This window comes from Pteropus medius, unplaced genomic scaffold (genome assembly GCF_902729225.1).
Source record: "Pteropus medius unplaced genomic scaffold, Ma_sr-lr_union100, whole genome shotgun sequence".
Lineage (NCBI taxonomy): Eukaryota > Metazoa > Chordata > Mammalia > Chiroptera > Pteropodidae > Pteropus > Pteropus medius.
The window spans coordinates 1,058,181-1,085,276 of record NW_024348533.1 but is presented as its reverse complement, the minus strand read 5'-3'; the positions used below and the strand labels follow the sequence as shown (position 1 = coordinate 1,085,276).

General features: G+C 34.5%; 1 protein-coding gene across 3 annotated transcripts in view; it reads right to left on the bottom strand.

The window, feature by feature from the left end:
* The window catches only part of RAPGEF6 (Rap guanine nucleotide exchange factor 6), a 151,797-nt gene that overhangs the window by 51,755 nt on the left and 72,946 nt on the right, over window positions 1-27,096 (bottom strand). For all 3 annotated transcript variants that reach the window (XM_039879999.1, XM_039879997.1, XM_039879998.1), the window contains exons 7-15: window positions 26,017-26,148; window positions 19,701-19,878; window positions 17,540-17,676; window positions 14,753-14,911; window positions 14,027-14,179; window positions 10,264-10,428; window positions 7,624-7,731; window positions 5,340-5,543; window positions 3,466-3,574 (exon numbers count right to left, since the gene is read on the bottom strand). In XM_039879999.1, coding sequence (XP_039735933.1) covers window positions 3,466-3,574; window positions 5,340-5,543; window positions 7,624-7,731; window positions 10,264-10,428; window positions 14,027-14,179; window positions 14,753-14,911; window positions 17,540-17,676; window positions 19,701-19,878; window positions 26,017-26,148 — 1,345 coding nt within the window. The remainder of the gene's footprint in view (window positions 1-3,465; window positions 3,575-5,339; window positions 5,544-7,623; window positions 7,732-10,263; window positions 10,429-14,026; window positions 14,180-14,752; window positions 14,912-17,539; window positions 17,677-19,700; window positions 19,879-26,016; window positions 26,149-27,096) is intronic.

Here is a 27,096-nt window from a genome sequence, read left to right as displayed (position 1 = left end):
TAAATGTTAAAGCAGAAGGTAACTTTCCTAAAAACTTATGGAGCCTGTGGGGGGTCTGAGTGAAAGAAAAATGGTGGCAGTATATTCTTGAACCTCGGCTTATCAGTAAGCGTAGCTTTGAGAAGTATTAATCTGTATCTTTATAGTAGAAAAGCTGTAAATTGTATAAATGTATCCACTGAAACCCCAACCACATAGAATTGCTATCTTTTCAGTTATTTTGGGAGATAAGTCAATAATTTCCTACATCATCAAAGGAACAAGATTCAAATGGACAACGTCTTAAGAATCAATACATCACAACATAAATGATTTGGTTTTCAGTAATAAAACTGGACCATTCTGAAAATTTCAACCAGAATGATGTCGTATTACCAAAGCATATTGTAAGCTTATGAAAAGCACATTTTCTGCCTTCAAAATAATGAAAATATTTAGGAGTCGCCTTTCAAAAATACTCTGCTTGATTAAAATACAATAAATTCCTTTCAATTACTATTTTTAAGTTTCACTTTAAGCTATGTGGTAAAGGTAAAAATGCTTCTTTGAGCTAAAAATCAAATCCATCCAATCAAAAAACTCACTGACGTATTAACACACGTCAGGCACTATACTAAATGTCTGCAGATTCTTCCTGCTGTGTAACAAACAGTCAGTCAGTCTAAGACAAATGGTAGAGAGACCATTACAAGAGGAGCTAATTCAGATAGCAGGCAAGAGGAAATGTTCCCTAATTAAGTCACGGTGTAAAAAGAGATCAGTAAGGCGAGTAGATTTTACCTAGGCAAAGGGAGAGCAAGGGGGAATGATTCTAGGTAGAAGAATCTCAAGTTCAAAGTCTCTGTGGTAAAAAGAATGTTCAAGAAAATGAAGATGACTGGAGACCCAGGTAGAGAAGCAGCCTGATAATGCTATGGTAGGTGTTTAAATTTTCTGTTAAAAGCAACAGATCTTTGAATGGACAGCAGATATCCCTGGCTGTGGTGTGTATGTACAGTGACTTAACAGTGCACAAGTAGTTTATATCTTCAATGGATTTCCATATATAATTATAAGTAAAAATCTGTGGAGTTTGTGATTTAGAGATAAAGAAATGATTGGGTTGAATTTTAAAAAATCAGTTAAGGACAAAAATGAACAAATGGTGAGCAAATGTAATTACAATATCATTCAACAGCAATATCAGATATATCAATCAGAAATGAAAGTGCCCAAGAATCAATAAAAGAAAAGTTTACCACATTTAGTTAAAAATTTCTCACTTTTTACAAACACAAACATAAAACGCAATTAAGGAAAGTCAAAGGACAAATAACTTAGGGAAAACATTTATAACCCTTAAAACAAAAAGATACTGTTCTTTATAGGACATTCAAACAAATCAAAAGATGAGTAACTCAATATAAAAAGGACAAATAGAAAGACTGTTTATAAAAAAGAAATATTAACACACAAAAAGGTGTTCAACCTCCCTCATTATTAAAGAATGGATAGCAATAACTATAAAGTTGATTATGCCCACTGCAGAGATATTCTTATACATTGATTGATGAATGTAGCATGGAGACAGCGGTAAATTTTTGGAAAGTAAAACTCTCTAGTAATTGTCAAAAGTAATACCACTTTGAGAAATTCATCTTATAAGTGTCTATATAAATATAAAAGATCAGTACAAAGAATTTTTATTACGTTATTGTAAATAGCGAAAACTGTTAATAACCTAGAGCATCCACTGGTATGACATCAGCACAATAGATGATGATGATAATGCAATGGAATTCTATGCAGTAACAATTATATAAGAAGTAAATCTGTATGAGCTGATGTTGAAAGGTACAGAATATTGCACACAGTATGGTTCTACCATTTATTTTTCTTTAATACTTTAATTTTCAAAACATATGCATGTATTACTTTTATCCAAAAATTAAAATGCTAATAATAAATTATCTGAGTGGTGGGATTGTAAAAGATGTTAGAATGTTGTGAAAGCCAAAAGGAATAAAGGAAGAGGGTAAACTGGAATTGCCAGCTGTTTTCTCCTCTGGGAGCATTCGCTGAGTCTAAACATGAGGTGTAGATCAGGTAGAGGGATGGTACTAGAGGAAAGAAAATTTTTGATATGAGTACGGGTGTGAAAACTGGAATACAGCAAAAACCAAAGTGGTGTCACTTTTTTCCATGTTGGTAGTGTTGCATCCTTCAGATATACTCTTTCTGTCTCCCAAGGTCCATGTTATACTATTTGTGTATTTTTTACATAATATTTGATACCAGTTAAAAATTAGTATGTGCCAGGTAAAAAAAGTTAAAAGTATTTGATCTTTAAAAGAACCCTATGAAATAGAGATGGAGACACTGAAGCTTGGAGAGACTAAATAATGTGCTCTAGGTGACAGAGCAAACTGTGCTTTCACATTTTTCAAAATCAGAACCCTTTTACTTTAATCCAAAAGTTGATGTTTCCAGATACAAGTCCAAACTTCAGGAAATTAAAAAACTAGAAGGGCTTACTTATTAGGAAATTGCCCATAGACAGTTATTTACGATTTAACATGATATAATTCAGTAAAAGGAACTCAAATGAAATGGGAAAAAATACCAAACGTTTCATTTTTCATTATGACTAAGTGCAGTATAAGGAGGAGGCAAAGTAGAAAAAAATAGAACACACTTCCTTTTCCACAGACATAGCTTTTAAAGTCAACTCTTCTCAAATTGTAACCTAAATGACCTAGTGGAATTTCTCCCCGCTCTACTTCATAGGGACTCAAATTTTCTTTGATAGTTTTTAACTGTTATTGTGTTGCCCTTCTCTGAGTTTCAGAGGAAATCTTATGGTATTTAATAAAATCAAATTACAGTGTTTCCTAAATGTTTAAAAAATAAACAACAGTAGATGAAGTTAAAAGTATAGGCTTAGTCCTTGCGTCATTCAATATAAACACAATCAAAACACACTCAGGCACAGTAATCAATCTTTTAACGTAAAGGTAGAGTATAATGTTATTAAAAAATCTGTAATTCACTGCTTAAATCAATGTTTTACTCAATTTATTTCCATGAAACAGCTAATCTGGAATTCATTTTATTATTTCAGAAAGCTAGCTAAAACATCAGAAGCAGACTGATTTGCACATTAGTAGGAAGGGGAAAAAAGTCCAATTCTGACTTAAGTTTCATTCAGGTCATTCTAAGTCTCACTAAGTATCTCCCAACAAAAAAACAGTACATAATATTCAGAAGACATTTCATAAATGACTGACTGAATGTAGTTGTACACATATTTTAAAAAATACTTTTAAAAATATCAAAATAACTAAATGCAAGTAATTAAAATTTTAGAATACATAACACATATCTCAACACCAAAGATATCATTTACTATCCTCCTTTTCAGTGTAATGACTTTTCTCTTTTCTATTACCAAAAAAAAAAAAGCTCAGTTTTCACAACATAACTCACCAAAAATGTTGGTCTTTACAGTAAGTGCAAGATGAGTGTTATTCCTCAAAATTTCAAGTGCCTTCACAAATGTAATATTCTCAAAGTTTTGTCCATTTACTTCCATTATCTTCAGAAAAATGTTTGAAAAATACAAATTAAGACATAAACAGTATCAGTTACTTTTGCAACCTTAACAGTAAAAAAGTAAAACTTGAATAAAATGCACCCATATGTGAACAAAGGTTATCTCTGTGAGAAGTGGGATTACTATTTGATTTTTATTCTCTATATTTTGTATTTCTCCAAATCTTTACTATAAACATGTTTTTAAGTTCACTCCCTCTAGGATCATATTAAGAAATTAAAAAAAAAAAAACTCAGGATGGTTTATAAATGAAGAAAAACTTTTAATCATGTCAGATCAATTCACAGAAATAACTGCCTGTGTGATATACAAATTTTAATGAAATAGATCGAAAATCTCAGATAATTTCAATGACACTTGGGAGGACTGAAAGAAGAAGTAAAAACATGATAAATTTCTTTCCTCTCTTAGGAATGAAATCATTGGATTTCACTATTTGGTTTTCTTTTGGTGAAAAAGGAGATTCTTAAATGTGTTGACAATAAAATGCTGGAACAATAAATATACTGACTCCGGGATCCTAGCTACTAGAGAGTCTTATATGGGGTAAGATCCAGAAAGCTCTATTTTTAAAAAGTTCCCTTTAAGTAAGAAGGGGATCATCATTACAACTTTGTATTAGTTTCTTACTTGCATTACATTGATATTGGGCTGGATAACGCTATGCTGTGGGGCTATTCTGTTGTAAGGTATTGAAGGCTATTTAGCAGCATCCTTGGCCTCTATCCACTAGATGCACAAGTCATGTTAATTAAAGTGCTAAGTCATGACAATTATAAATATCTCCAGAGATTGCCAAATGTTTTCTGGGGCGGGGTGGGGAGGGGGTGGTAGGGGCAAAATCACCCCTGGTTGAGAAACACTGTTCTGAAGTTTAGAACTTGTAACTGAATGCCTTAATATTTTTTAAAAAGCAGTATGGTTCAATTATAAGTAAAATAAAACTACATTCTAAATGAATGAAAGAACAAACAAAAATTTCTGAATGGGAAAAAGCAAGCTTCCCAAGAGATTCAGCTAGATTTAGGAAACCACTCTTTGGCATGTGTGAGAATCATCTAGAGAGCTTTGTTAGAAATATAGATTCCCTGACTTCCTCTCTGGAGAACATGATTAATGTGTTTAATAGAACTGATGTAAACCTAAGAATTGCATTTTTTAGTAATAAGGTTGTCAGTAATCACATTCTGAAATACACTGCTTTATAGTTACCTAATGTCTATAAGGAGAGAATAAACCCCTACCAACTTCCTTCCAGTATCTCCTTTTTCCTAGTTCCTTACCTGGCTCACTCTGCTTATGGATATAGTTCTGTTATCATATGAACATTATTTAAGCTCAAATTATTATTTATGGTAATCTTAGGCCACCTACATTTTAGAGTACTATGAGTGGAAGTGCTTGCTCCTTCAAAGCTAATTCACGTATTCATCTTTCTGGAATATTCTGAAGTTTCCCAATATATAGCTTCTTAATCTTTGGAGAATGGGTAGGACCATTCAAAAAAGGTCATGCTGATAGTGCCTAGACCATGCTGTTTCTGGCCAAACTTTACATTAAAAGTAATAGCTATACAACATATATATTTTTAAAATAAACTTTTAAAATACCACGTCTAACCAAGAAGCTCAAACAGTATTTCCTTAAATTGATCATGCTTACTTGAAGAAATATCAGATAAGAAAAAAAGTAGCAGACATGTTACTTATAAGAAGGCTTTCATTTAAGTGGCTGGTTATTTACTTACCTGATCACCACGTTTCAGTCCTGCATCAGCAGCTTTGCTAGCAGGTTCTACTCCTTCGACAAAAATACCAAATCCCTTCTCACTTCCCCCATTAAGGCTGAAATGCAGAGGTGATTCCCGGGAAGCCTTCTGCAGCACCACCTGTCTCCACTTGGCCTTTGCAGCGCATGCAATATTCAATAACCGGAGATGACCATTCATTTTCTAGAAAGTAGAAAAGGGTAAGATGTATACAAAAGAATGTGTCTACTCTTATAGGCTTTTAAAAAAGTCAGCTAAAACTTTTAGAATTAGAGGTAAATTTGAAATACAGAGTAAAGAACATATAAGCCAGGATAAATAAAACTGAAGGGAAAACTTCCATCCCAGAGCACTCTCAAGAGTATCTCTTAATATGACTTTTAGAAACTTCCAGATAATCACAGGTTAGAAAGATTTCAAAGTCATGTCTCATTTAGAGAGGGATGACAAAAAAAATTACTTCTCATTCCTGAACCTTCGTAATATATACTCTACTACTCTCTTGCATATCTCCTGGCTGTTATATAAAACCAGAATCTTTTAAAATCTTTATCTACAACTTTAAAGGATTGGAACCATTTTCCCAAATACTGTCTAATATTCAAAGACAGAGTCCAGGAATGAGGAATGTTACTCCTATTACTCCTACATTAATTTAGATCTTCCTTAAACTTAGTAATATTCTAACTTCCAGGTTCTAAGACCAGTTTAATATTCAACTATTCTCAAATAGTGCAATATGTATAAATTTCCAGTCCAAAATAAGATGCTAAAGTTTTTCCAGGGTAGGAACCAAGTCTTACAGCTGTTCTGACCCTATTTAATACCTTGGAATATAAAAAAAAAATTCAATAAATACCTGATGACCGACTATTAGCAAAAAATAAATTCACAACTATAAGGCAGCTTCCACTTGTTCATTAGCACCTTAAATATCTACAGTCAGCCCTGGAAGACCCAAGTGATGGTGGTGAGCTTCTATGGTCTCGTAATCAAGTTCCCCAGTTCCATTCATTCTCCCCATTTTGCATAAAGCACATGTGCTGCTGAAAAGGCCACAGGAACCAAGAGGCAGGAAAAGGGACAAAAATCTGCCATCTGACCTTTCTTTATGCAACTCAATCCACTTATACTCTAAGAGTAATAATAATTCTTGAGCATTTGCTATATGTCAGGTTTTGTTCTCAGATTGTTACATTCATTAGCTCATTATAATTCTCATAGCAATTCCAATAAACGAGGGACTACCACATATGAAATAAGACAACTGAGTGAGGCACAAAAGGTTGGGCAACTTCTAGTGGTGGAGTCTGAATGTTAATTTAGGCAATTTGACTCCTGAGCTGATTATTTACGTCCTAAAATTTCAAGCTGCTTGGAGCAGACAATCCAGTTACAGTTCAAAGCTTTATATCAAACAGGGAGAATAAAACAGAATTATAAACAGCTGCTGTGAAAGTTAAGAGGACTTTGAGGGGATTACTTTTGGTGTTGTTTATTTAGAACAAATGAAATCACATGCAGGAAGGAGAATTACAAAATCTAAAGTAGATCTGATATACAAGAGAGGCTTTAAGGTTGCATAGAGTACCAAAGAGCAAGACTGGAAAAAGAGAATTCCAGCTTGAGAGAACTAGCAAAGAATAAAAAATAATCTGGTTGGTTATAATCAAGGATGCATAGAAAAATGGCTGAAAATGTAGATGAAGGACCTGAATATATGCATGACGAATTACTTTGGTAGAAAATACTTTGGTTTATTGACAAAGAGTAATATTCATTTCATTTATGATTTAAAAACAATCTTTTGGCCACACAGAACGGACCAGAAGAGAAACTAGAACTAAAATTAGCAGGCTATTATAACAGATTAGGTATCAGGAAATGAGGCCCAAAACTAGAGAGAAAGAAACAGCTGAGAGAGAGACCACAAGAAATGTGACCTAGGTGACTTTAGCAATTGACTGGACATCTAGGCCAGTGAATTCAAGGAAGAGAGGGGCCCACATGGGCACCAGAGTTTATAAACATGGGTGACTGGGAGATAACACTGTCATTAGTAGGAGTCAGAAAGTGGCATGATTTATGTTTGGTTTGGAGTGGCAGAGAATGAGAAAAGGAATAAAATATGGATTTGGAAGTTCTCAGACAGACATTCAAGACAGGAGAAAATGAAAGCTTTTCTGAATTGCTGCTCTTGGGGTGGGGTTGGGTAGGGGAAAATCCCTAAATTCTAAAGAAAATAAATTCTTTTGAGCTTTACCGTATCTTCCAGATTTTTTTCAAATTCTTCCAGAAATCGAGTCATAGCAGGATCACCTTCAAAATCATTAAAATGATTATTTACCCATAATAATACAATCCGAGTTACCTGTGGAAACATAGAGCAGCATACTGTTATGAGAGGCATTCTTTCACAAAAGTAGATTCCCAAAGCACATCCAAAACTGAGGGGAAACTGCCTTTTAAGGCTAACCCCCTGCCCCCTTTCCTGCACACAAAAGGTTCATTCTAATAGAGATGTGGTTTAGTTTGAGCTTTTATTTCCTTGGGTACACAAGCAACAGAGAGAGCTAAGGCTCTGTACCCTCAGTAAGAAAACACAAGCCTGTATGCTAAAATCTAAGTAAGTACATGGGATGTGTTATTTCAGACAGTATCTTAAAAAGTAAGCTTCTAAGGGCAGGCAAACAGATCAAAAGTATTTCTATAGCTAAGAATATATTTAACCAAAATTATTTTAAAAAACAAATCTGAAACTTCCTTCATTTATGGATACTGTGAATTTTCAGTTATGAATTGATTTGTTTACTTTGTGTCATTGATTAAGAGAAAATTAAAAAACAATGGAAGTTAATGAATAATGTGCCTAGCTACCAATGTAACTTAAGTCATATATTTTTAAAACTGTAGAATACACATAAAATCCACCATTTAAACCACTTTAAATGTATAATTCAGTGGCATTTAGCACATTTACAGTAGTTTGCAAGTCACCCCTACCTAATTCCAGAACATTTTCACATCTTATTTTGATCAAGCAGTTACCTCCCATTCTGCCCTCTCCTGCGCCTCTAGCAGCCATCAATTTGCTTTTTTGTCTCTGTGTATTTGCCTACTTTGGGTATTTTATATAATATGTGACCTTCTGTGTCTGGCTTCTTAGCATAATGTTTTCAAGATTCATAAATGTTGCAGCATGTATCAATATTTCATTCCTTTTTATGGCTGCATATTTCATTATATGGCTATACCACATTTTGTTTATCCATTCATCAACTGATGAATACCTGAACTGTTTCCACCTTTTGGCTATTGTCAATAGTGTTGCTACGTACATCGGTATGTATTTTTGTTTGCATACTTTTTTTCAGTTCTTTTGGATATATACTTAGGAACAGAATTACTGGGTTATACGATAAATCTATGCTTAACTTTTTGAAGAACAACCAAACTATTTTCCACAGCAGCTATACCATTTACATTACTAACAGCAATGTATGTGAATTCCATTTTCTCTATATCCATATCCTTGGCAACACTTGCTAGTTCCTTTCTTTCTTTTAAAGCCATCCTAGTGGATGTGAAGCAGAATCTCACTGTATTCTGGATGTGCATTTCCCTGTGACTAATGATGTTGAACATCTTTTTTCATGAATTTGTTGGCCATTTATGTATCCTCTTCAAAAACATGTCTATTCAAGTCCTTTATCCATTTTTAAATTGTTTTTTGTTGTTGAGTCATTAAGAGTTTTTATATTCTAGATACCAAACCCTTACCAGATACATGATTTGCAAGTATATTCTCCCATGTGTTGTCCCGACTTTGTTGATAGTGTCCTTTGATGTAGAAAATGTTTTAATTTTGATGGAGTTGACCTATGGTTTTCCCTTTGTTGTTTAAACTTAGGGTATCACACCTAAGAAACCATTGCCAAATCCAATGTCATGATTTTTTACACATTCTTTTCTTCTAAGAGTTTTATGGTTTTAGCTGTTATATTTAGGCCTCTGATCTATTTGAGCTAATTTTATATATGGTGTAAGGTAAGGGTCCAACTTTATTCCATTGCATGCAGCTATCTAGCTGTCTCTTAATCTTTGTTCATTCTTAGCATCCTTTATTTCCTCAGCACCAAAGTAACCATGTATACAGGGAGAGGAGGGAGGCAAGCCTGTGGTTTTGGACACTTGAGTTTCCTAAACAATAGAATTTCACAGCCCGGCTGCATATAACTTATTTCATTTAAAATATAACTCAGACACAACAAGCACTTATATGGCTCTACTTTTATTTTCCTTATAATAACTGACTTCCTACCCATTTGCAAGGTGCTACTAGTCTTTCTATTATATTTACAAATACCCATAAAATAAGGTAAGATAATCTATTTAAAATAGCAAACAACATTAATGCAAAAAATTCTCAAAGGTAGTTAAATAAGTCACAGCAGATATAACTTAAAGTCAAAAGACAAATTATTTCCAAACAAATATGAAGTCTGTAAATAAGAAAAATCAATGTATTCTATTTTGGGGCTTACAAACAATATGAGCCTTGAAAAAAGGTGCATATTCTTTCTAAACTATTAATCAACTTTTAAATGTTCTATTCATCTCCTTCAGAACAACTAAATATTTTGATAAAGTTAAAAAATACTCTCATATGACTATCATATTTTCTGAATTTACAGCCTTATTTCGGTTTTTCTTTTAAGGCTCATATACACTTTTAACACGCTATTTGGTCATAAAAGCAACTACACTGAGATACATCAATCCTGACTCATTTTTTAGGTGAATTAAATCTTATCAAAATAAACATTCAATTTGTCAACAGCAAAAGGTTTTATGAATAAAATTTAAAGGTTATTATCACTTTCATGCCCTTTATAAAACAAACCTTATCTCTTAAGCTGTCAATTTTAAACCATTCCAATAGTTTGATCCCAACATCCAAAGGACTTTCAAGAAATGTCCTATAGGTTAACAGAAAATCTTCTATATAAGTTGGGTCCACAATGGAATGCTCTTCTATTAAATGCATGATGAGACGCTCAGGTGTTGCCTAAAAAGCCAAGAATAAAAAAGATTAGAAAATAAACAAATAGCTCAAAAAAACCTCCTATTAATTACTTCCCTCTGTAGCCACTTCATTAGACAAATCCTCAAATCAGAGTTTCACCTTTAAAACCCTTAGCACAGGGAGCAGGTAGTCTCTGTAAGTTGTAATCCATCAGCACCCAGAGGTTTAGAGAGAGAAAGGCAGAGGAATAAAAATTTACTCAGCGTAGCTGTTTTTATTGGCATTTCTTCATAGCAGTGCTTTTGACCGTCACTGATTTACTCCTGGTGTGGACTGTTACTGCCAATTAAACTGCAATGGGGGGATATCATAGTGACTGAGATAAGAGTTAAACTTAAAAAACCACCACACCCTAAAAACTTTCCTCCAAATTTAATCATACTCCAAAATCTCTTCTGCCTCAGGCTATAGAAACAATACACCAGTTTAAGATAGCATGTTTTATTGTTGTAACTTGCCACAAATAGAATTTTCCTCTTCTAGTTTCTCCATGCTAATTCATCATCTTGAGAGGGACCGGAAGTTCTATAGATAGTTTTACATTAATTCAGAGTTTTAACTGCTTGCCTTTCTCCAAATTCATAAAAAGGAACAAACAACATTTATCTACTACTCATCTTTGAACTTCTAAATCAACGTTAAAACTTCTTTTGCAGCCTTTTCAAAAGTGGGTACGGAACAAATTTAGTAATAAACAAGCTGCTGAGCCAAATACAAAAACTAACTGCTTCCCATAACCTCAAATTTCAATTTGTTGCATTCCTCTAAACAATCTAATTGGTCAAAATTACTGTATGGTAAACATAAGCTAATACTAACAGTGTTCTTATCTAAGAACTTTTTTTTTTTTTAAAGTATCCACTTATAACAATGTATGTAAATCATGTCTCTAGAAGAAAGTCAGAAGTAAGCTTCTTTATATAAGCTATTTAAGGAAAAATGCAACCATACATCATCCCTAATCTTCTCCCACCCTCCAAAACACTCTAAGAGAATCAAATTTGGCATAACATTTAGGTCAATAAGGGCCTGAGGTCATTTATACCTGGTTGTTAGATCATGTATGGCTAAGCCAGGAGTGGAACTGACCAACACGTAAAGAGAGGCCATTGTTCTGACTGGCTAAATCACTAAGGCAGGAAAGCTGTGGAGACTAGGCCACATATTTAAAGATGAGTCCCACAGTCATGCAGAGGCATGTCCCTAGGGTGCTCATTAGCATCCAACAAGGTGGGATGCTGGGAGACAGGCTGTGAAGAACTGGCAGGTAAAGGAGATGGCTAGTATGGTTATACTGACATGGCAGAGACTGGTTATGATGATCAAATAAATAACTATACAGAGCATAAAAAGAGCCACTGTTGGAGAAGGTATTTACAAATACAGAAAGGAAAGGCTAAAAAAACCTCTGTTGTATAGCACCGGAATTGGGAGTACTGGTATGAACTCATGATTGTTACAGATGGATGGATATACAAAGTTATAGATATGTGTTTATATTTAATACACACACGTATTTCCTAGCTCTGTCTGAGGAGAGGCTCTAAAAACAATGATACCTCAGTAGCAACGAATAGAGTGAGTGTCCAGATTTTGGTTTTCAAAATGTTATTCCCCACTAGAAAAATCCAGGGATATCTGGAGAAATGGCTGATTCCAAAGCTGGAACAGGAAAAGTATAAGACAAAACTGGAACATCCTGTTTTGACAGATAGTAAGGAAACTCTCAAGTGATGGGAATGTCAAATGGATATAGGAGTCAGCCTTAAGAGGGTCCTACTAGCCATATCTGGGACAATTTGACCATCAAAAAAACACTGATAGTAAGGGAATACAACACAAGCCCATACCAATACAGTTAAATTAATGGATGAGACGAGACTGCTCTCTCTTATAGAATGACAATAAATGTAGAAGAAATAATGGAAATACAAAATCACCACTTTAGGCAGCAGCAGTCAATGGAAGATGTTTGCAGAACATACTGCCAGGACCCCGGAACATCTCTCCTCCACATACTGAATGACAAAGAGTAAAATAGTGACTTTACAGTGAAGAAACTTGACAGAAAGGTGATTACGGTTAACTTCACCAGTGGTGGGACAGGTTGGCATTCTGTGCTCCCAGACATGAGAAGAGCACATCATTGCTTATAGAATTCCTGCCGGGAAAGCATAACTTGAGTCTGGTCACAAGGAAGCACTGAAAAGATTCAGGCTGAGGGTCATACTACAGAATGTAAGGTCTGTATTCTTTACAACTACTGAGAATATGAACAGGGAAAGACTGTTCCTAGAGCAGAATAAAGTGAAATGACAACTAAACCCTACTGTGTTCCTGGATGAGATTCTGGACCAAAAAGGAAAGAGCCATTATTGGGACAGTTAGCAAAAATTTAAATAGGTACATGAGCTGAATGGTTTTACTTTACAATGTTCATTTCCTAACTTGAAAAGTTCTATGGTATTTACGTAGGAGAGTGTTGTTTTTAGGAAATACACAATGGGATATTTGGGAGTGATAAATATCACATTTACAGATTGCTCTCAACTGGTTCAGAAAAAGACCGCTGATAACAAAGAAAATGCAAAGAAATGTTAACAGTTTGGGAATCTGAGGCAGGGAGCTCTCTATACTGTTCTTGTAACTTTTCTGTAAGCTTGTAACTATTTAAAAATAAAATATTAAAAAACACGAGCTCCCATAAAAAGTATATGGCAGTCCACCTATATGTTCATCTTTTCTACATACAAAGATTATGCTTATCAGTTTAGGAAAAAAAAAGACAGCACTGAAGAATGCCTGACTCCTGAGGAAAGACCAATCTGACATCAGTCCCTCATATTATTAAAGAAGTGGCTACATTTGTAATGAATAACATTACTTATTTTGCAACCAAGACTAACTTGAAAAGAGAAATAGTCATGTGTTTATTTTCTCTTACAATTATAATTGCTCTATTTTACATCTAGAGGTCTTTAAAGACAAGAGAGTGAGGGGATGGGGTGGCAAAGAGTAGAGGACAGAGGGAGTTAGAGAAAACAGTATGGACATCAATATTCAGACTCTACAATGTGCTAATGCTTTTGATTTACCTCATTTGGCCCTAATAAAGCCTTGCTGTACCATCCCCACTTTCAAATACAACAACTAAAGTTCAGAGAAGTTAATACCTATTTCAGTGTCACAGCGATCCAGTAACACTGCATCTTCATAGGATTCCTTATGCCCTTATGGTTGGTTATTTCACTTTCTGTTTTGTTTCTACATCTTGTTATTTTTGATGAAATTAACTTCAGTTATCAATGGATCATAAAATAAATTTAAAAAGGAAAACTCTGACCAGTAGATTCTAAAAAAGTATCCTCTCCATACCGATATTAAATGGCAATGTCATCCTTCATCATTAAAATGTGTAAAAACCAACTTAGAAAAAGGCAAAAGAACTGATACATTTATTTAAATTAGATTTCAAAGTCAGTAAATTATCTTGCACTACTCAAAAAGTGGTTCGAAACCATTTAATTAAGATGAAAGCTTTATTCTACCAGTCACTAGAATAACAAGTAAAAACACCCACCTTGATTACAATGTGTCCTTTCCTAGTTCCGCTCCGATCTAGTTCACGGTGCTCGTGCACCATAACAATTTCTCCCTCTTCTTCAACTTTATGGGTATTTTTTTCCACATGATTTAAAATTCTCCAGTAATCCTGCTGGGCTATGCAGACGAACTGTCCGAGAACAACATGGGGACAATTAATAAACCTATAATACATAAATATATCACTATGCACCAAGGCAGAGCAGAAAGGTAAGAAATCAAGTGGCATCAGTTCTCTTTATTCAATTCCTTTAATCCTTAACAAAAATCAAGGTGAAATAAATAATTCACACAGAAAGAGACCAAAGAAGTTTTTGAATTTCAATTCTGCTCTAAAAGGAGAAGTGAACAGCCACTCCTCTCAAAACTGACACTCTGCAAAGAAAACATGAAGCGGGAGTAAATTCGAAACAACTCAGAAGTTCCTATTTCTTTCCTTTATGTAAAAAAAAGGAATGAGCTGGCTAATATCAGATAGAAAGTTAACAAACCAACATTTATTTGGTATGTTCTCTTTTACAAGTTTACGGTTTGTTCAACTGCAAACATTTGAGTTAGATATAAAATCTAGTTTCCTTTATTAATTGTGAACTTTTGAAACTCATAATTTTCAAATGAAGCAATTTTATTTTAAGGAGGGGAAAACAGGCTCAGGCATTTTAAATCAACAGACGAGAGTACATGACCAAAGAAATAAGCTTACCTGACAATCGTCTACTTTAGTCCTAACAACTCCACGCATGTACTGCTTATCCAGAGTGGGAGTAATCCCAAAACTATTTCCCATAAAGAGATTTTCAACTTTTCCATCTGAATGACTGATTTCTACAGTGCCATTTAAAATAACATACCACGAGTCAAGCTATAGAAAAAAAGACAGGTTTTAAGACTCTTATGAAAAAGTTATATGTTAACTTTGAAAAAATAATCAATAAATAGAACTTGTACAATTTAAAAAAGAAAAAGATTACATTACTAAATACCCTGTCAGTAACACCCTGTGTCGGTCTATGCAAATCACCGACGTTTACTGTACTCTTTCTTCTTTTAGTCATCAAATGAATTCAGGGACTTTCGTTATTGACTAAATGATGCAATGGATTAGGATGATAAGCTCCTGAAATTTGAAACCAGACCCTGACACTGACTACTAACTTTGGGCTATGTTATTGAACCTCTCTGGGCTTCAGTTTCTCTATTGCTAAAATGGGCATAATAGTACCTATAATAGAACTTTTGTGTTAATTAAATGAGTTTATACATACTAAGCGCTTAGAACAGTGCCTGGCACATAGCAAGCACTCTAAAATAAAATAAAATAAAATAATAAAATAAAATAAATAAATAGTAAATAAATAAATAATAAAATAAAATAAAAATAAAATAAAAATAAAATAAAAGGTAGCTAGTGATTAATTCAGAACGACTACTAAAAGCTCAAATTTTAAAGCATATCTAATAAACACAGTATTCAAAATTTCTCCTAATGTTAACACTGCCTTCATTTATACAGAGGCATTTAATACTCCAAGGAGACATATTCTAAAGGCCTTCTGTGTAGCAATGAAAGACCACTTATTCTCATTTAGTATCCCTCTTATTAGCCTGAACTTATAACAATTTTAATATAATTTAAGAGAAATCTGAATTATCAGTTCTGAAGGACAATCAGTGGCAGTAAGACATATTTTTTCAAAAGTGTGTTTTTGGTTATTTCAAAAATAAAACACACTCATTGAGGTATACATGGATACATAAATTACTCGAGGGCAGATATTGTGTCTGGTTTTTCCATCGCTATACTCTCTGTATCTACTTAGTACCTAATATTTTTGTAGTATTTTTTAATATATAGACAATAAGTTTTTAATTATGTTATGAAAATAAATTATAGGAAATAACTTTAAAATGCAACAAAGTCATGACAAACATTACCACTGAATTTCCTTGGGGGGTGAGATTGCAATGCTCAAGATAAATATCACATATATACATCAAAACATCAAATTATCTTTGCATTCACATATTGACATGAGCCATAAACATTCCTTCACAGGGACTATACTTATTAGCCTACCACAAACCTCAAAACTTTTAATACAAAATTGTTATTTATATATTTATATTTATAATTCATATATATGCCCTACCTGTGATTTTAAAAAATAAAAGCTATACACTGTACAGACACTTTTAAGTCATAGCTGTAGACAATATTTTTGGATGGAATTACTCCCCCAATAAAATGAATGGCATATTTTATGGACATGAAGGTTAAACAAATTTTTGCTGATAGAATTGTGGAAAATTAAGAGATCAGAAAAATCTGTGAAAAAGAAAAGTTCCTCAAATTTTCACTATTTATACAGTTGTTAAAAGTTTATTTCTCTCCTATGTTTATGTTTTTATATTTAATTGAAATATTTAGACTATCCTCCCTTTTAAAAAATTAATACTAAATTCGTGTGTTCATCGAGGTTTTTTTTTGGTGCATATCCTATGTGCCAGATGTTTTCTAGAACATGGGGAGAAAACACGTAAAGAAAGCTAGGGATAAGATTTCAGTCCTTAAAGAATTTCCAACAAACCTTAAAATAACTGGAATACCTACATAATATTATATCCTGTGGCTGTAAAATAATTTAGTTAACCACCACTTATATATAACTGGACTGTATTTTGGTCATTTCCAATTTTTACTATTGTAAATATGCTGCAATGAACATCTTTTGGCATAACTCTTTGAGTTTTATCTTATAACCTGAGGAAAAAACACTCTTAAGTGGAATAAGAAGTTAGAAACTGTTAATACTTTGAGGCCCATATTAAAAATACCTAAACGACTTTCCAGAAACGCTATTAGCAGTATATGGCAATGTTCCCTGACATCTCAGCATTAATTTTCATCAGTCTAATAAAAAAAAAAAGTGACGTACTTCCAAACAGCAATATCACCTTTTAATTCCTCTACATTCTCCTTCCACCTGTCTACAAGCTGTCATCAAGCATTTCTGAACACAGAATTACCACATAAATGGCTCAAATGTCAGCAGTCCACTAGGAGGCATAGATCTCTCATTCTTTTTTAATAATATATAATATACAAAAGGGATAAGGAAAGTTGAGTAAATACTTGACAAGCATTTTAAACAATAATGATATAACTATACAAATAGAATGAAGAATTTATAAAAAGTCTTACAACTTAATTTAAGAAGGAAAAACAAACATGGTTCAATGAATATTATCTATTAAATGTTTATTCTGTGGAAGGTCCATTGCTAGGAAATCAAAATTAAGACAAAGTACATAAAACAAAAACAAAAATAAAAACTTACCTCTTAAGAAATTTTGACTACCCCAAACTCAGCATTCATTTAAAATATTGTATAAATTTTAAGTCAGGATTTATACAAATTTATGGAAATTAAATTATTCTAAAAATTAACTCTCATACTAAATAATGTATAACATTTATTTGCTAACCTACCTCTTGTCCATCTTCAAGAATAATAGCTCCAGCCTGCTCTACCACTTCAAAAATCATCACTGAGCAGAGTTCTCTCCTTACAGACATGGTCATATTTGCAAAAGCAGGGAGCTGGTGCATAAATTCCAGTAACTGTTCTATTAAAAAACAGAAATTGTAGTATAGACACCATCAAGGACTACACTTTAAAGATATAATAAAATCTGGAATTCAATACCCAATTTCCTAATCAACTTATGAATTTATGCTGCTGAAGCAGAGAAACTAAGACGCAAGATGACTGTTGGTTTAAAAAAAAATCAGTTACTTGGTTTACATATATATTCAAACTCACAAGAAAAAATAGGCATATTATAGGATATAAGAACTCACAACCTACACGCAGAACCAGGACACTGCAGATTCAGATGAGGCTGGAGCATTTATCTAATTTTTCTAGCTAAGATGCCAATCCATGGAGGTTAACAAGGATGATGTCCTTTGATCTAATAGATTAGTAAAAAAGTTGTATAGTTCTTATTGGGCTAGAGTTTTTAAAAAATATATTATTAACAAATTCCAATAATTACAGATAACCAATGTGAAATTCTAGTAACAAAGGCAACTCACTCACTTTAATTAACCAACAAATGTTTATGAGTGCCTGCCTTGAGCCATTCTCTGGTATAGATACACAAGTATAAAGATAAATATAAGGGAGAAACACATATAAGCAGTCAACTAAGGGCTGAAATAGAAATAACTATAAGGTGTTATCCACCTACAGATAATTGGGAGTTAATTATATTTCAGTTTCTCAAAGCTTTGTGAAAATAGCATAGTATACAATTCTTTATCATTAAAAATGCGCGTTCAGCTTCTGTCCAGATGATGTTCACGACAGGAATCTAAACTGTGGGTCACTTAACTATATTCTGTCATTAGAGTGGCTCAAATGTACTGATCTCTACTCACATAGGTTATAATTAGTAGTAGTAGCAGCAGCAGCAACTTCCAATTTGAAGGACAGCAATATGACTATTATAAAAGAGAAATCTAGGGTAAAATCTTACCTGAATCATAACAACATGTAATGGTACTAAGTACTCTTTGTCCTTAAAGATAACATTAGTAACTTTGGTATTATTCAACCTCCCAAAGTATTGTAACTACTTCTGTAAAAAAGTTACATAAAAGAAAATTTATAGTTTTAACCAAAAATTATATACAGAAACATTTTTTGCAAGCTAGAGAAGCAAAAATATTTTTGATAACAAAAGAAATTTAAAAAGCTAATTTGTAGGCATTAAACACTGATGCACTATGTTTTAACTGTCTTATGGACATGAAGGGGACATTACTGTAATGGAATCAAAGTTTTTTTTAACAAATCTAAGCAGCCAGGATGTGAGGGTGATCTGGCTGTGACATCTGTCACCCTACTGATTGCCAGGATTCAGTTGATCTGGCTGGCTAGGTGGGTGTCCCCTTCTCCCTCACAGCTCCATGAGCATCCCTTCCAAAGCTGTGTGCTTGGTTGAGGAGGACCCTCACCCATACAGAAGGACCATTCTGTTGTCAAGGGCATAATGAGTAGCTGTTCTTCCCTGCTAGGCCCTCCAAACAAGCTCCTGAATTGAGGCAACGAACCTCAAAGATGGCCCTAAATGATCCCTGCCTCCTGATATTTATGTCCTTGTGCAGTCCCCTCTCATATTGTATGAGGGGTGTTGTGCATGACAAATGGAAGTTGGAAGAAGTGATATGTCACTCCTGAAGCCAGATCATAAAAGACATTGAGGCATCTGTCTTATTCTCCTTTGGATTGTTTGGGGGAAGCTGGCTGCCATGTTGTGAGGACATTTAAGCAGTCTCTGGAGAGGCCCACATGATAAGGAACAGAGGTCTTGGACCAAAAGCCATGTGAGCCTTGGATGCAGGTGATCTAGCTTAGCCCAGCCAAGCCTCAGATGACTGCCAACATTCTGATTGCAGTCTCATGATACTGAGCTAGAACCACTTAGCTAAGCCACTCCTGAATTCCTGACACACAAAAAGTATGAAAAAATAAACATGTGTTGTTTTAAATCACTAAATGTTGGGGCAATTTGTTATGCAGCAATAGATAACTGTATCTAAATTAAACTTTAAAATTCTTAAAGTGAACAGATGTATTTCTTACCAATGTCATCATCAGTTTTGTCTGCAGGTTCTTTTTCAAGACATTCTCGAACAAGATCTCGCCCCTGCAGTGGATCTGTTCGATCAATCTCTTCATCTTCTTCTTCTTCATCTTCAGAATCAACAGGTCCTTCAGGAAGACGTGTTAAATCTACATCTCCTACCTCACTTTCTGTAGCCTACAGAAAGAAATCTTGATCACTTATCATTTGATGTTATAATGTCATACAGTAATCAAAACTATCCCTCCTTAATAAATATCCCTCCCTCTCTGCAGTTCCTGGGCATAAAGTTTAACTCCCTAATAACCAGATAAGAATTTCAAAATTTATCCACAATGTCCAGCATACATTACAAAACTTAACAGACTGGTGAAGAAGCAGGGACATGTGATCCATAACTAGGAGAAAAATCAATTAGTATAAAGACACCCAGGAATGACAGAATTGATGGAATCAGAAGACATGAACTTTTGACATTCATTATCAATAAGTTCAAGAATTTAAAAGAATATACAAACAATTAGGGAGAAAATGGCAAATCTCAATAAAAAAATGTAAACTATAAGAAGAGTACACTTGAAGAAGGGCAAGAAAAACTACTCACACTGAAGCAGAGAGGAAAAAAGCACCCCCAAAATAATATTTAAGAGCCTCAGAGGATTGCATGATATCAAAAAGTTGCTACAAAAAATGTAGTTCAAAAGATATATTATATTCATTAAGGTAGGGTACACAACAGATCAGAGCCCTGGCCTTTTGACTACTTTATTCTGGCACTTGGAATATAACAGATCATCAAGAAGACTATGAGAAAGGAATTAAGTAAAAACAAAAAAGTATATTGGTGAAAGAGCTAGTAAGACAAATATTAAACTTCTTTTGTTTTTCCTTTCCCGCAGTATGAATGTGTCTCTATGTTTATGTGTAAACATAATTTGGTGAAACAGACAGTCTGAGGTGATTTTCTGATGACTTGGCCTTCCCTAAATAAACCACCAGAGGATATCCTTTTCCTGTTTGCATCCAGATAAACATGAAGCTACAATAAGAGGAACTACAGGTTAAAATGAAAAAGTTATACAAACTTACAAAAACCGTATTTTCAAACTTAGAGCAAATATTAAGCCAGAATCTTAGGCTTTCAGTACTTCATTTTTTTCTGCATTCCCACTTTTAATATTTCGTTCAATCTTTTTCAAGGACCACTTAGTCCTTATGTTTCTTCTTTGTCTTTCTGGTCAGGGCAAGAATCCTGTGAAATTAATCCTCAGCAGTGCTGTCCAGGCTGGCCTATTCCATAACCTCTACGACAGGGTAGGCGGGCAAAGTAAAGCCATCCCCTGCCCCAGATGATCAAGTTGTAGTTAGTAGTGAGCCCTGCAAACAATACTGGCTTCTACTTACAAACATTATTTTACTAAAAGTTTCTAGATTGCTTCCTAAGTGCCAAAACTGTGCTTAATTCAGCATTGTATATACAAGTAAGAAACAAACTCTGCCTTCCACAAATTTACTATGATGATGAAAAATGTCAAGTGTACATGTAACTACACTAAAAACAAAATCGAAAAAGAAATATGACCCTCAGAAAAACTGCTCCACAGCAGTTCCCAGATATGAGACACAATACAAAAACGTCATCTAGGTGGAGCTGCAGGCAGAACAACATTACCAAACACAGAGCTAGGACAAGGCAAAAACGTTCAGGGAACAGCCATATGTATCAGTCATGGACCAGAATCTACAATGTGTAAACAGAGAATAGTAGGTTATAAAACCAGATTTGCAAATTGTGGTTAGGAAGGAAAGGCTTGGTATTTGAATATAAATTTAAAATAAAGAGTGTAAATGAGGTAAATGGTGAAGCATTGAAGCTTTTTAAGTAGAGGAGTAACGTAATTGTTTTTGCAATTATTTCAGTGGGAGTTAAAAAAAAAAGTCGTCAAAGATAACAGATTTTGACTAGGACACAGATGATATTCTTAGCAGAAACATTAAAGACCAATGAAGAAAATGTGGTAGGGAAGAGCCAGTCGAGGTGTCAGAAGAAGACCCCAGTGGAAACGTGGTGCCAGGATTCTGGAGAGGTTGGCAGGAGAGCTCTGAATTAAGGAATCGCATGGCCACAGGTAGGAACTGGAGCACCGGGATTTTTAGGAACACGTTTAGTTCCCACAAAGAAGCTAAAAAAAAATAGGTGGGGGATGAATGTGTGTCTCAGGTTACTTAAAAGTATAGTCACGTGTTAGGGGAGGGCTGTGGACGGAAGCACCATTGGAGAGAGAGTAGTCATCAGGAGAAGGGAGGGAGGAAGGAAAGGAAAGAGAGAAGAGGGAGAATGGGAGAGACGGGCAACAGAGATGGAAAGAGATCCAGGATATAAAGCTTGAGAAGGGAAATAACAGACAGGAGAGGGGAGGGAAAGAGAGAGGAAGGGACGGGAGCAGGAGGGACAAGCGGTGAGTGTGTGCACAGGAATGTGTGTGTGAGGCGGGGAGGGGCAGGCTGTAGGGCTGCCCTCCTCCCCAGGCCTGACCCCTTTCACCCTGGCCAACTCCAGCCCTCAGCCAACTCTGGGTGGGCACAGGGTGGATGACCAGTATGCTGAGTCTCCTTAAACCACCCAGAGCTAGCAATAAATTCAACATCTTAACTGAGTCCAGCTTTTCAACATCGCAAATAAACTTTTTTGCTTATAATCCATTAAAATCTTATGGGGCCACCATTGAATCAGTGGTCCACCACTGACCGAAACATTGTTATGTGGCACAGGACTGGAAATTAAAGGAAAGACAAGTGCTTTAACTCAAGAATCAAAGTTCACAACGTTCCAGCCCCTGGAAAAGACTGAAATAAACAGAAAAGGTCCTAGAAAGAAGTACTATTACTTCTCTCAAGTAGACTTTGAGGATACATAAAATATTCTATCCAAGAACATTCTAGGATCTTAATGCATACTTTTAGCTAAATGTTAAGCTAATCGGATTAAAAACATATTTACACTTGAAACCATTACTTGTGTTTTCTCCCAGACCATGGTAACTGGTTTATTTTGAAATTACTTTGAAAGCCAAGGGCTTTTATTTTTAAACCAGAAGACATGAAAATTCTCAGAAGGAACTGTACAGGAGCACAGCCACACGTATGGCCATATAAAATGGTGTAAACAATTTTCCTGTTAAGAAATGCTGTTAGGATGACTCTCTTCTCTCTTCCTCCCAAATTAAAAATACTTGCATGATTTCACAAGGCTTTCCTTATACCATTACAAGCTGTGACTGGGTTAGGTGTTCACTTTTAAAATCTCCCAAATGCCAAGACTTGGATAACCAGACAAACTTCAACTGTCACTGGCCAAGGTATATACAATGGGAACGTACACCTGTAACCGAAGGGTGTATTCATAGCTTTACAGGTGCTCTAAGCTCTCTTTTATTTCCCTTTTAGTCCAGAGAATCTGACTGCATATACACAATTTGACTATAACAAAATGTTATTTTCCCTATTCACGTTTTTTTAATGGTCATCTAGAAATTTTGCATTTGGAAGATATATTTTATCAATCTATTGTGTTCTTATTCCTTTTAATCTCTATTATTTATTCCTTTAATCTTTTCCCACAATTTATTCAACTTTTATTTTTAACCGTACACTCTATTTACATCCACTTTAAAATTTGTTAAATGTAGAAATATAAATGCTCACTGAGAATAACTAAAAGGCTAAAGAACATAACAAAAACTATCCGCAAACCTACCATTCGTAGAAAAACACTGATACCATTTGGTCCATTTGAATTCAGAATTTTATTACATGCATACAAATACTAAATATATATAAGTATGTATGAACATATATTTATTTAAAGGTTCTGATTTCTTTTCCTTCTGTTTTTAATCTTTATTGGTTTGTTTTAACCTTTATACTGTTTCTATCCTTTGGCTATTACCCTAAGCTTAACTAAAGTCCAATTTTGAAATTTTTACCTGTTTTGGCCACTCTTAAAAGATCTTATCTTCATATATCCATATTTGACTTTAATATCATGATTTTTTTCTCCTTTAAATTTCTGAATTCCTGTTTTAGTTCTAGAATTTCATTATTTCTGCTCCTTTTATCTGTCCATTCTCTCTAAACTCATTAGAACTTACTTTTATCTTATTGGTTATTTTATAAGTTTCACTGAGTCATCATTTAACTATGATTCAATTCATATGACCTTCGCAAAAATGCAAAACTATAAGGGCAGAAAACAGCTTGGTGGCTGCCAGGGACTAAGACTCAGGAAAAGGGACTGACTATGAAAGAGCATAAAGTACTTTCAGAGGTGATGGAAATGTGCTACGTCTTTTTATCAGCTATGCTATGAATTTTATTATATGTAAATTATCTCAGTTAACACTAAACATATATATATACACATACACAAACACATTAAAGATGCGGGAAGCAGAATTGATATGATTTGGTTGAATGTGATGATCAAGGGATGTGAGCCAACAGTAACTTTCAGGTTTCTGGGTATGAAAAGGTGTCTTCTTCACTCTGTAATGGAGATGCTTCTTTGACATGCAGGACAGCTGGCAAGGATACCTGCCTACAGTTTATTCAATCTTAAAATGAATCTCTTAAAAGCCAGAATGAGCTGTAGAGAGTGCTTCTGAGGACAGAAAACTTATGGAAGGTTGGAGCAAGGCAACCATTACCAAAGCCATGGTCTTATAGCAGAAGACCTACAACCACACCAGTAGGTGTACTCTAGCCCCAGTCTCAGCCTCAAGTAGGCCAGCCAGTAGGTGAACATCCTATAAGCACTAAAGTAAGTGCAATGCTCCACAATCTCCTCCAGGATCTTGCCAAAGATACAGAACCCCACTGTGTGCAGGCCATCTTCTAGTTCATAGTAAAGCACTGGCTTTTCCAAATGACCTTGAATCAATCTGTGCACTATTCTCTTGTCCCTTCTCTCACAACCATCTAGGGCTCTGTTCCTTGCTCCAGGAAGGTGACCACATGTGGCTAAGAAATGGATATACCAGTGAGACTAGGTTATCTGTAGCTGTCAACACCAAACCTCTGGTGTACAGTTCCTCCTAGCAAGGTCCAGACATTCCTACTTATTTTAAAGAAATCTACAATCACATCCCTGAACTTCATTAATCCAGGGTCAATCTTCCTCAAGGTTCTCTAGAAAAAATAGAGTCAAGAGAAGCCATAGCTCTACTTTGTCATTTAGGTGGGCAACAACTCTTACTAAGATACTTCCTTTGGAGGAGCAGAAAGCACAGAGCCCAAGAAATACACAAACACAGTAGGTGGCCCCTGAACCACTACACTGTTTATAACTTTACTTTTTAAAAGTTTCCTGTTCTGCCTACTATAAAATGGTGAACATGGAGGATTCCTTGTTCTGCCTACTATAAAATGCCAAAAAGATGTTGATGGCCCGAGCAATAACTTTTATGGAGACAAGACACAAATAAACCAAATATGGAGGCATTTTTCCATCTTGCATCTGCCTACAAACTTCCCTTAACAGAGGAATGCTGATTTTCTTAAAATATCTTAATCTGGGTAACTCAGTGGAAGTGCAATCTAAAATGTTTTTCTCAGGTAACAACAATTCTATCTCAAAAGATTAGTACTATATGATAGCCACTAATGACATGTGGCTGTTGGGCACCTGGGATGTGGCTAGTCTGAACAGAGATGTGCTCCAGGTTTATAATAAACTCTGGCTTTTGAAGACTTCGTATGAAAAAATAAAGTAACTCATTCATAATTTTAAAAAACTGATTACATATTGAAATCATATTTGGATACATTGTGCTAAATAAAATATATTATTAAGATTTTACCTATTTCCTTTTACTTTTTAATGTGGCTACTAGAAAATTTAATAGAGTCTTTACAATATAAAAGCAACTCTAATTTTCTTCATGACTTATAGAAGACTAATTTGGTCATAATAAAAATTGGCCTTTTTGTAAGTTTAAGTTCAGTTGTTTCAAGAACTATTTTTTTTTTTTTACCAAAATAAGCATTACCTATTAATATGAAATCACCTGGATAAAAGAAATTAAAAAGAACACTATATCCACACACGGTTGTGCCATATTTAAACACTCTCAAAAGATAGATAACCTCTTAATTAGGCTTACATATTTGGAACAATAAATAAAGCATATTTTCCCAAAGACATTATACTTGCATTTCACACCCTACTTAAAGGCACATGGTCACCTAAGGAACAAGCAGAAGATACTTGACAGAAAAAAACCAGATGTACAACACATAAACTCCTAGGGCATTTACCTGATAGATATCAGATAAACTGCTGCTCCCAGAGTCACTGGCAATGCTACAGCCAGACTGACTAGAAGAAACATGAGTCACCTGTGGATGAGGGTTGTCTGTGATATGCATCTTCGTAAGATCGGCTGGAAGCTGAAGAAGAAAAATAATTTAAGATATTCTAAATATTAATTTTAACTTTTATTAGAGTTTTTGATATACTCTAACTTCTGCAACAAATTTTTGTTTTATGTACATTACTGTGCAACCTCATTTCTAACCTAAATTCTCTGTTCTTAGGAAAACTCTTTCTTAGGAAATTATAAGAACCAAATTAGTACTCTGACACTATTAGGCAAGCCTACAGTGGAAGCACAGCAAACAGTTTTCAAAACAGATTACCATTAGTAATGGCATTTCAGAGGAAAAACTTGGCCCCTATTTTTCCCAGATAAACATTATCAGCTACTTCCACTGTAAACGGTAAGAATGTTATTACACACAAACATATATGTTTATGCACACACACCGCTAATACAAAATGGTCACTAACACCAGAATAAAACAACAATACCTTGGATTAAAGTACAGCACCTTGCAGCAAGACTTAAGAATAGTAACAGCTGACTGCATTTAATATTCCAAAAACTTACTAAGCCTCTTTTCACTTAATACTGTATTAGTTTGTAGTTAGTCCCTAACAAATTTGTTAGTAATCACATGATTTAACGAATGTCTGTGCTAGGTGCGGGGATGAAACACACAGAAGGAAATGATTCTGCCGCCTCGTCTTCAATACGGCCACATTTTATCAGGGATGCAGGTTGTACAATATTATTTCATACCATAAAAATAAACTCACAAAGTGAATGCTATAGGAGTTAAGATAAAAATAAACAATTGTGCTCCACAGTACTGAAAAAAAAAGCTTTACATAGATGGCATGGTGATATATTTTACAAATAATTTCTCAGCTATTCAGGACCATCAAGAGAAATCTATTTACTTTTTAAAAGAGGGTGTTTCCATTGCTTTAATATAGGAAAACTAATGAAACACACATAATAGTAGAAACCATACTCTCAAAGAGAAAATGGCCAA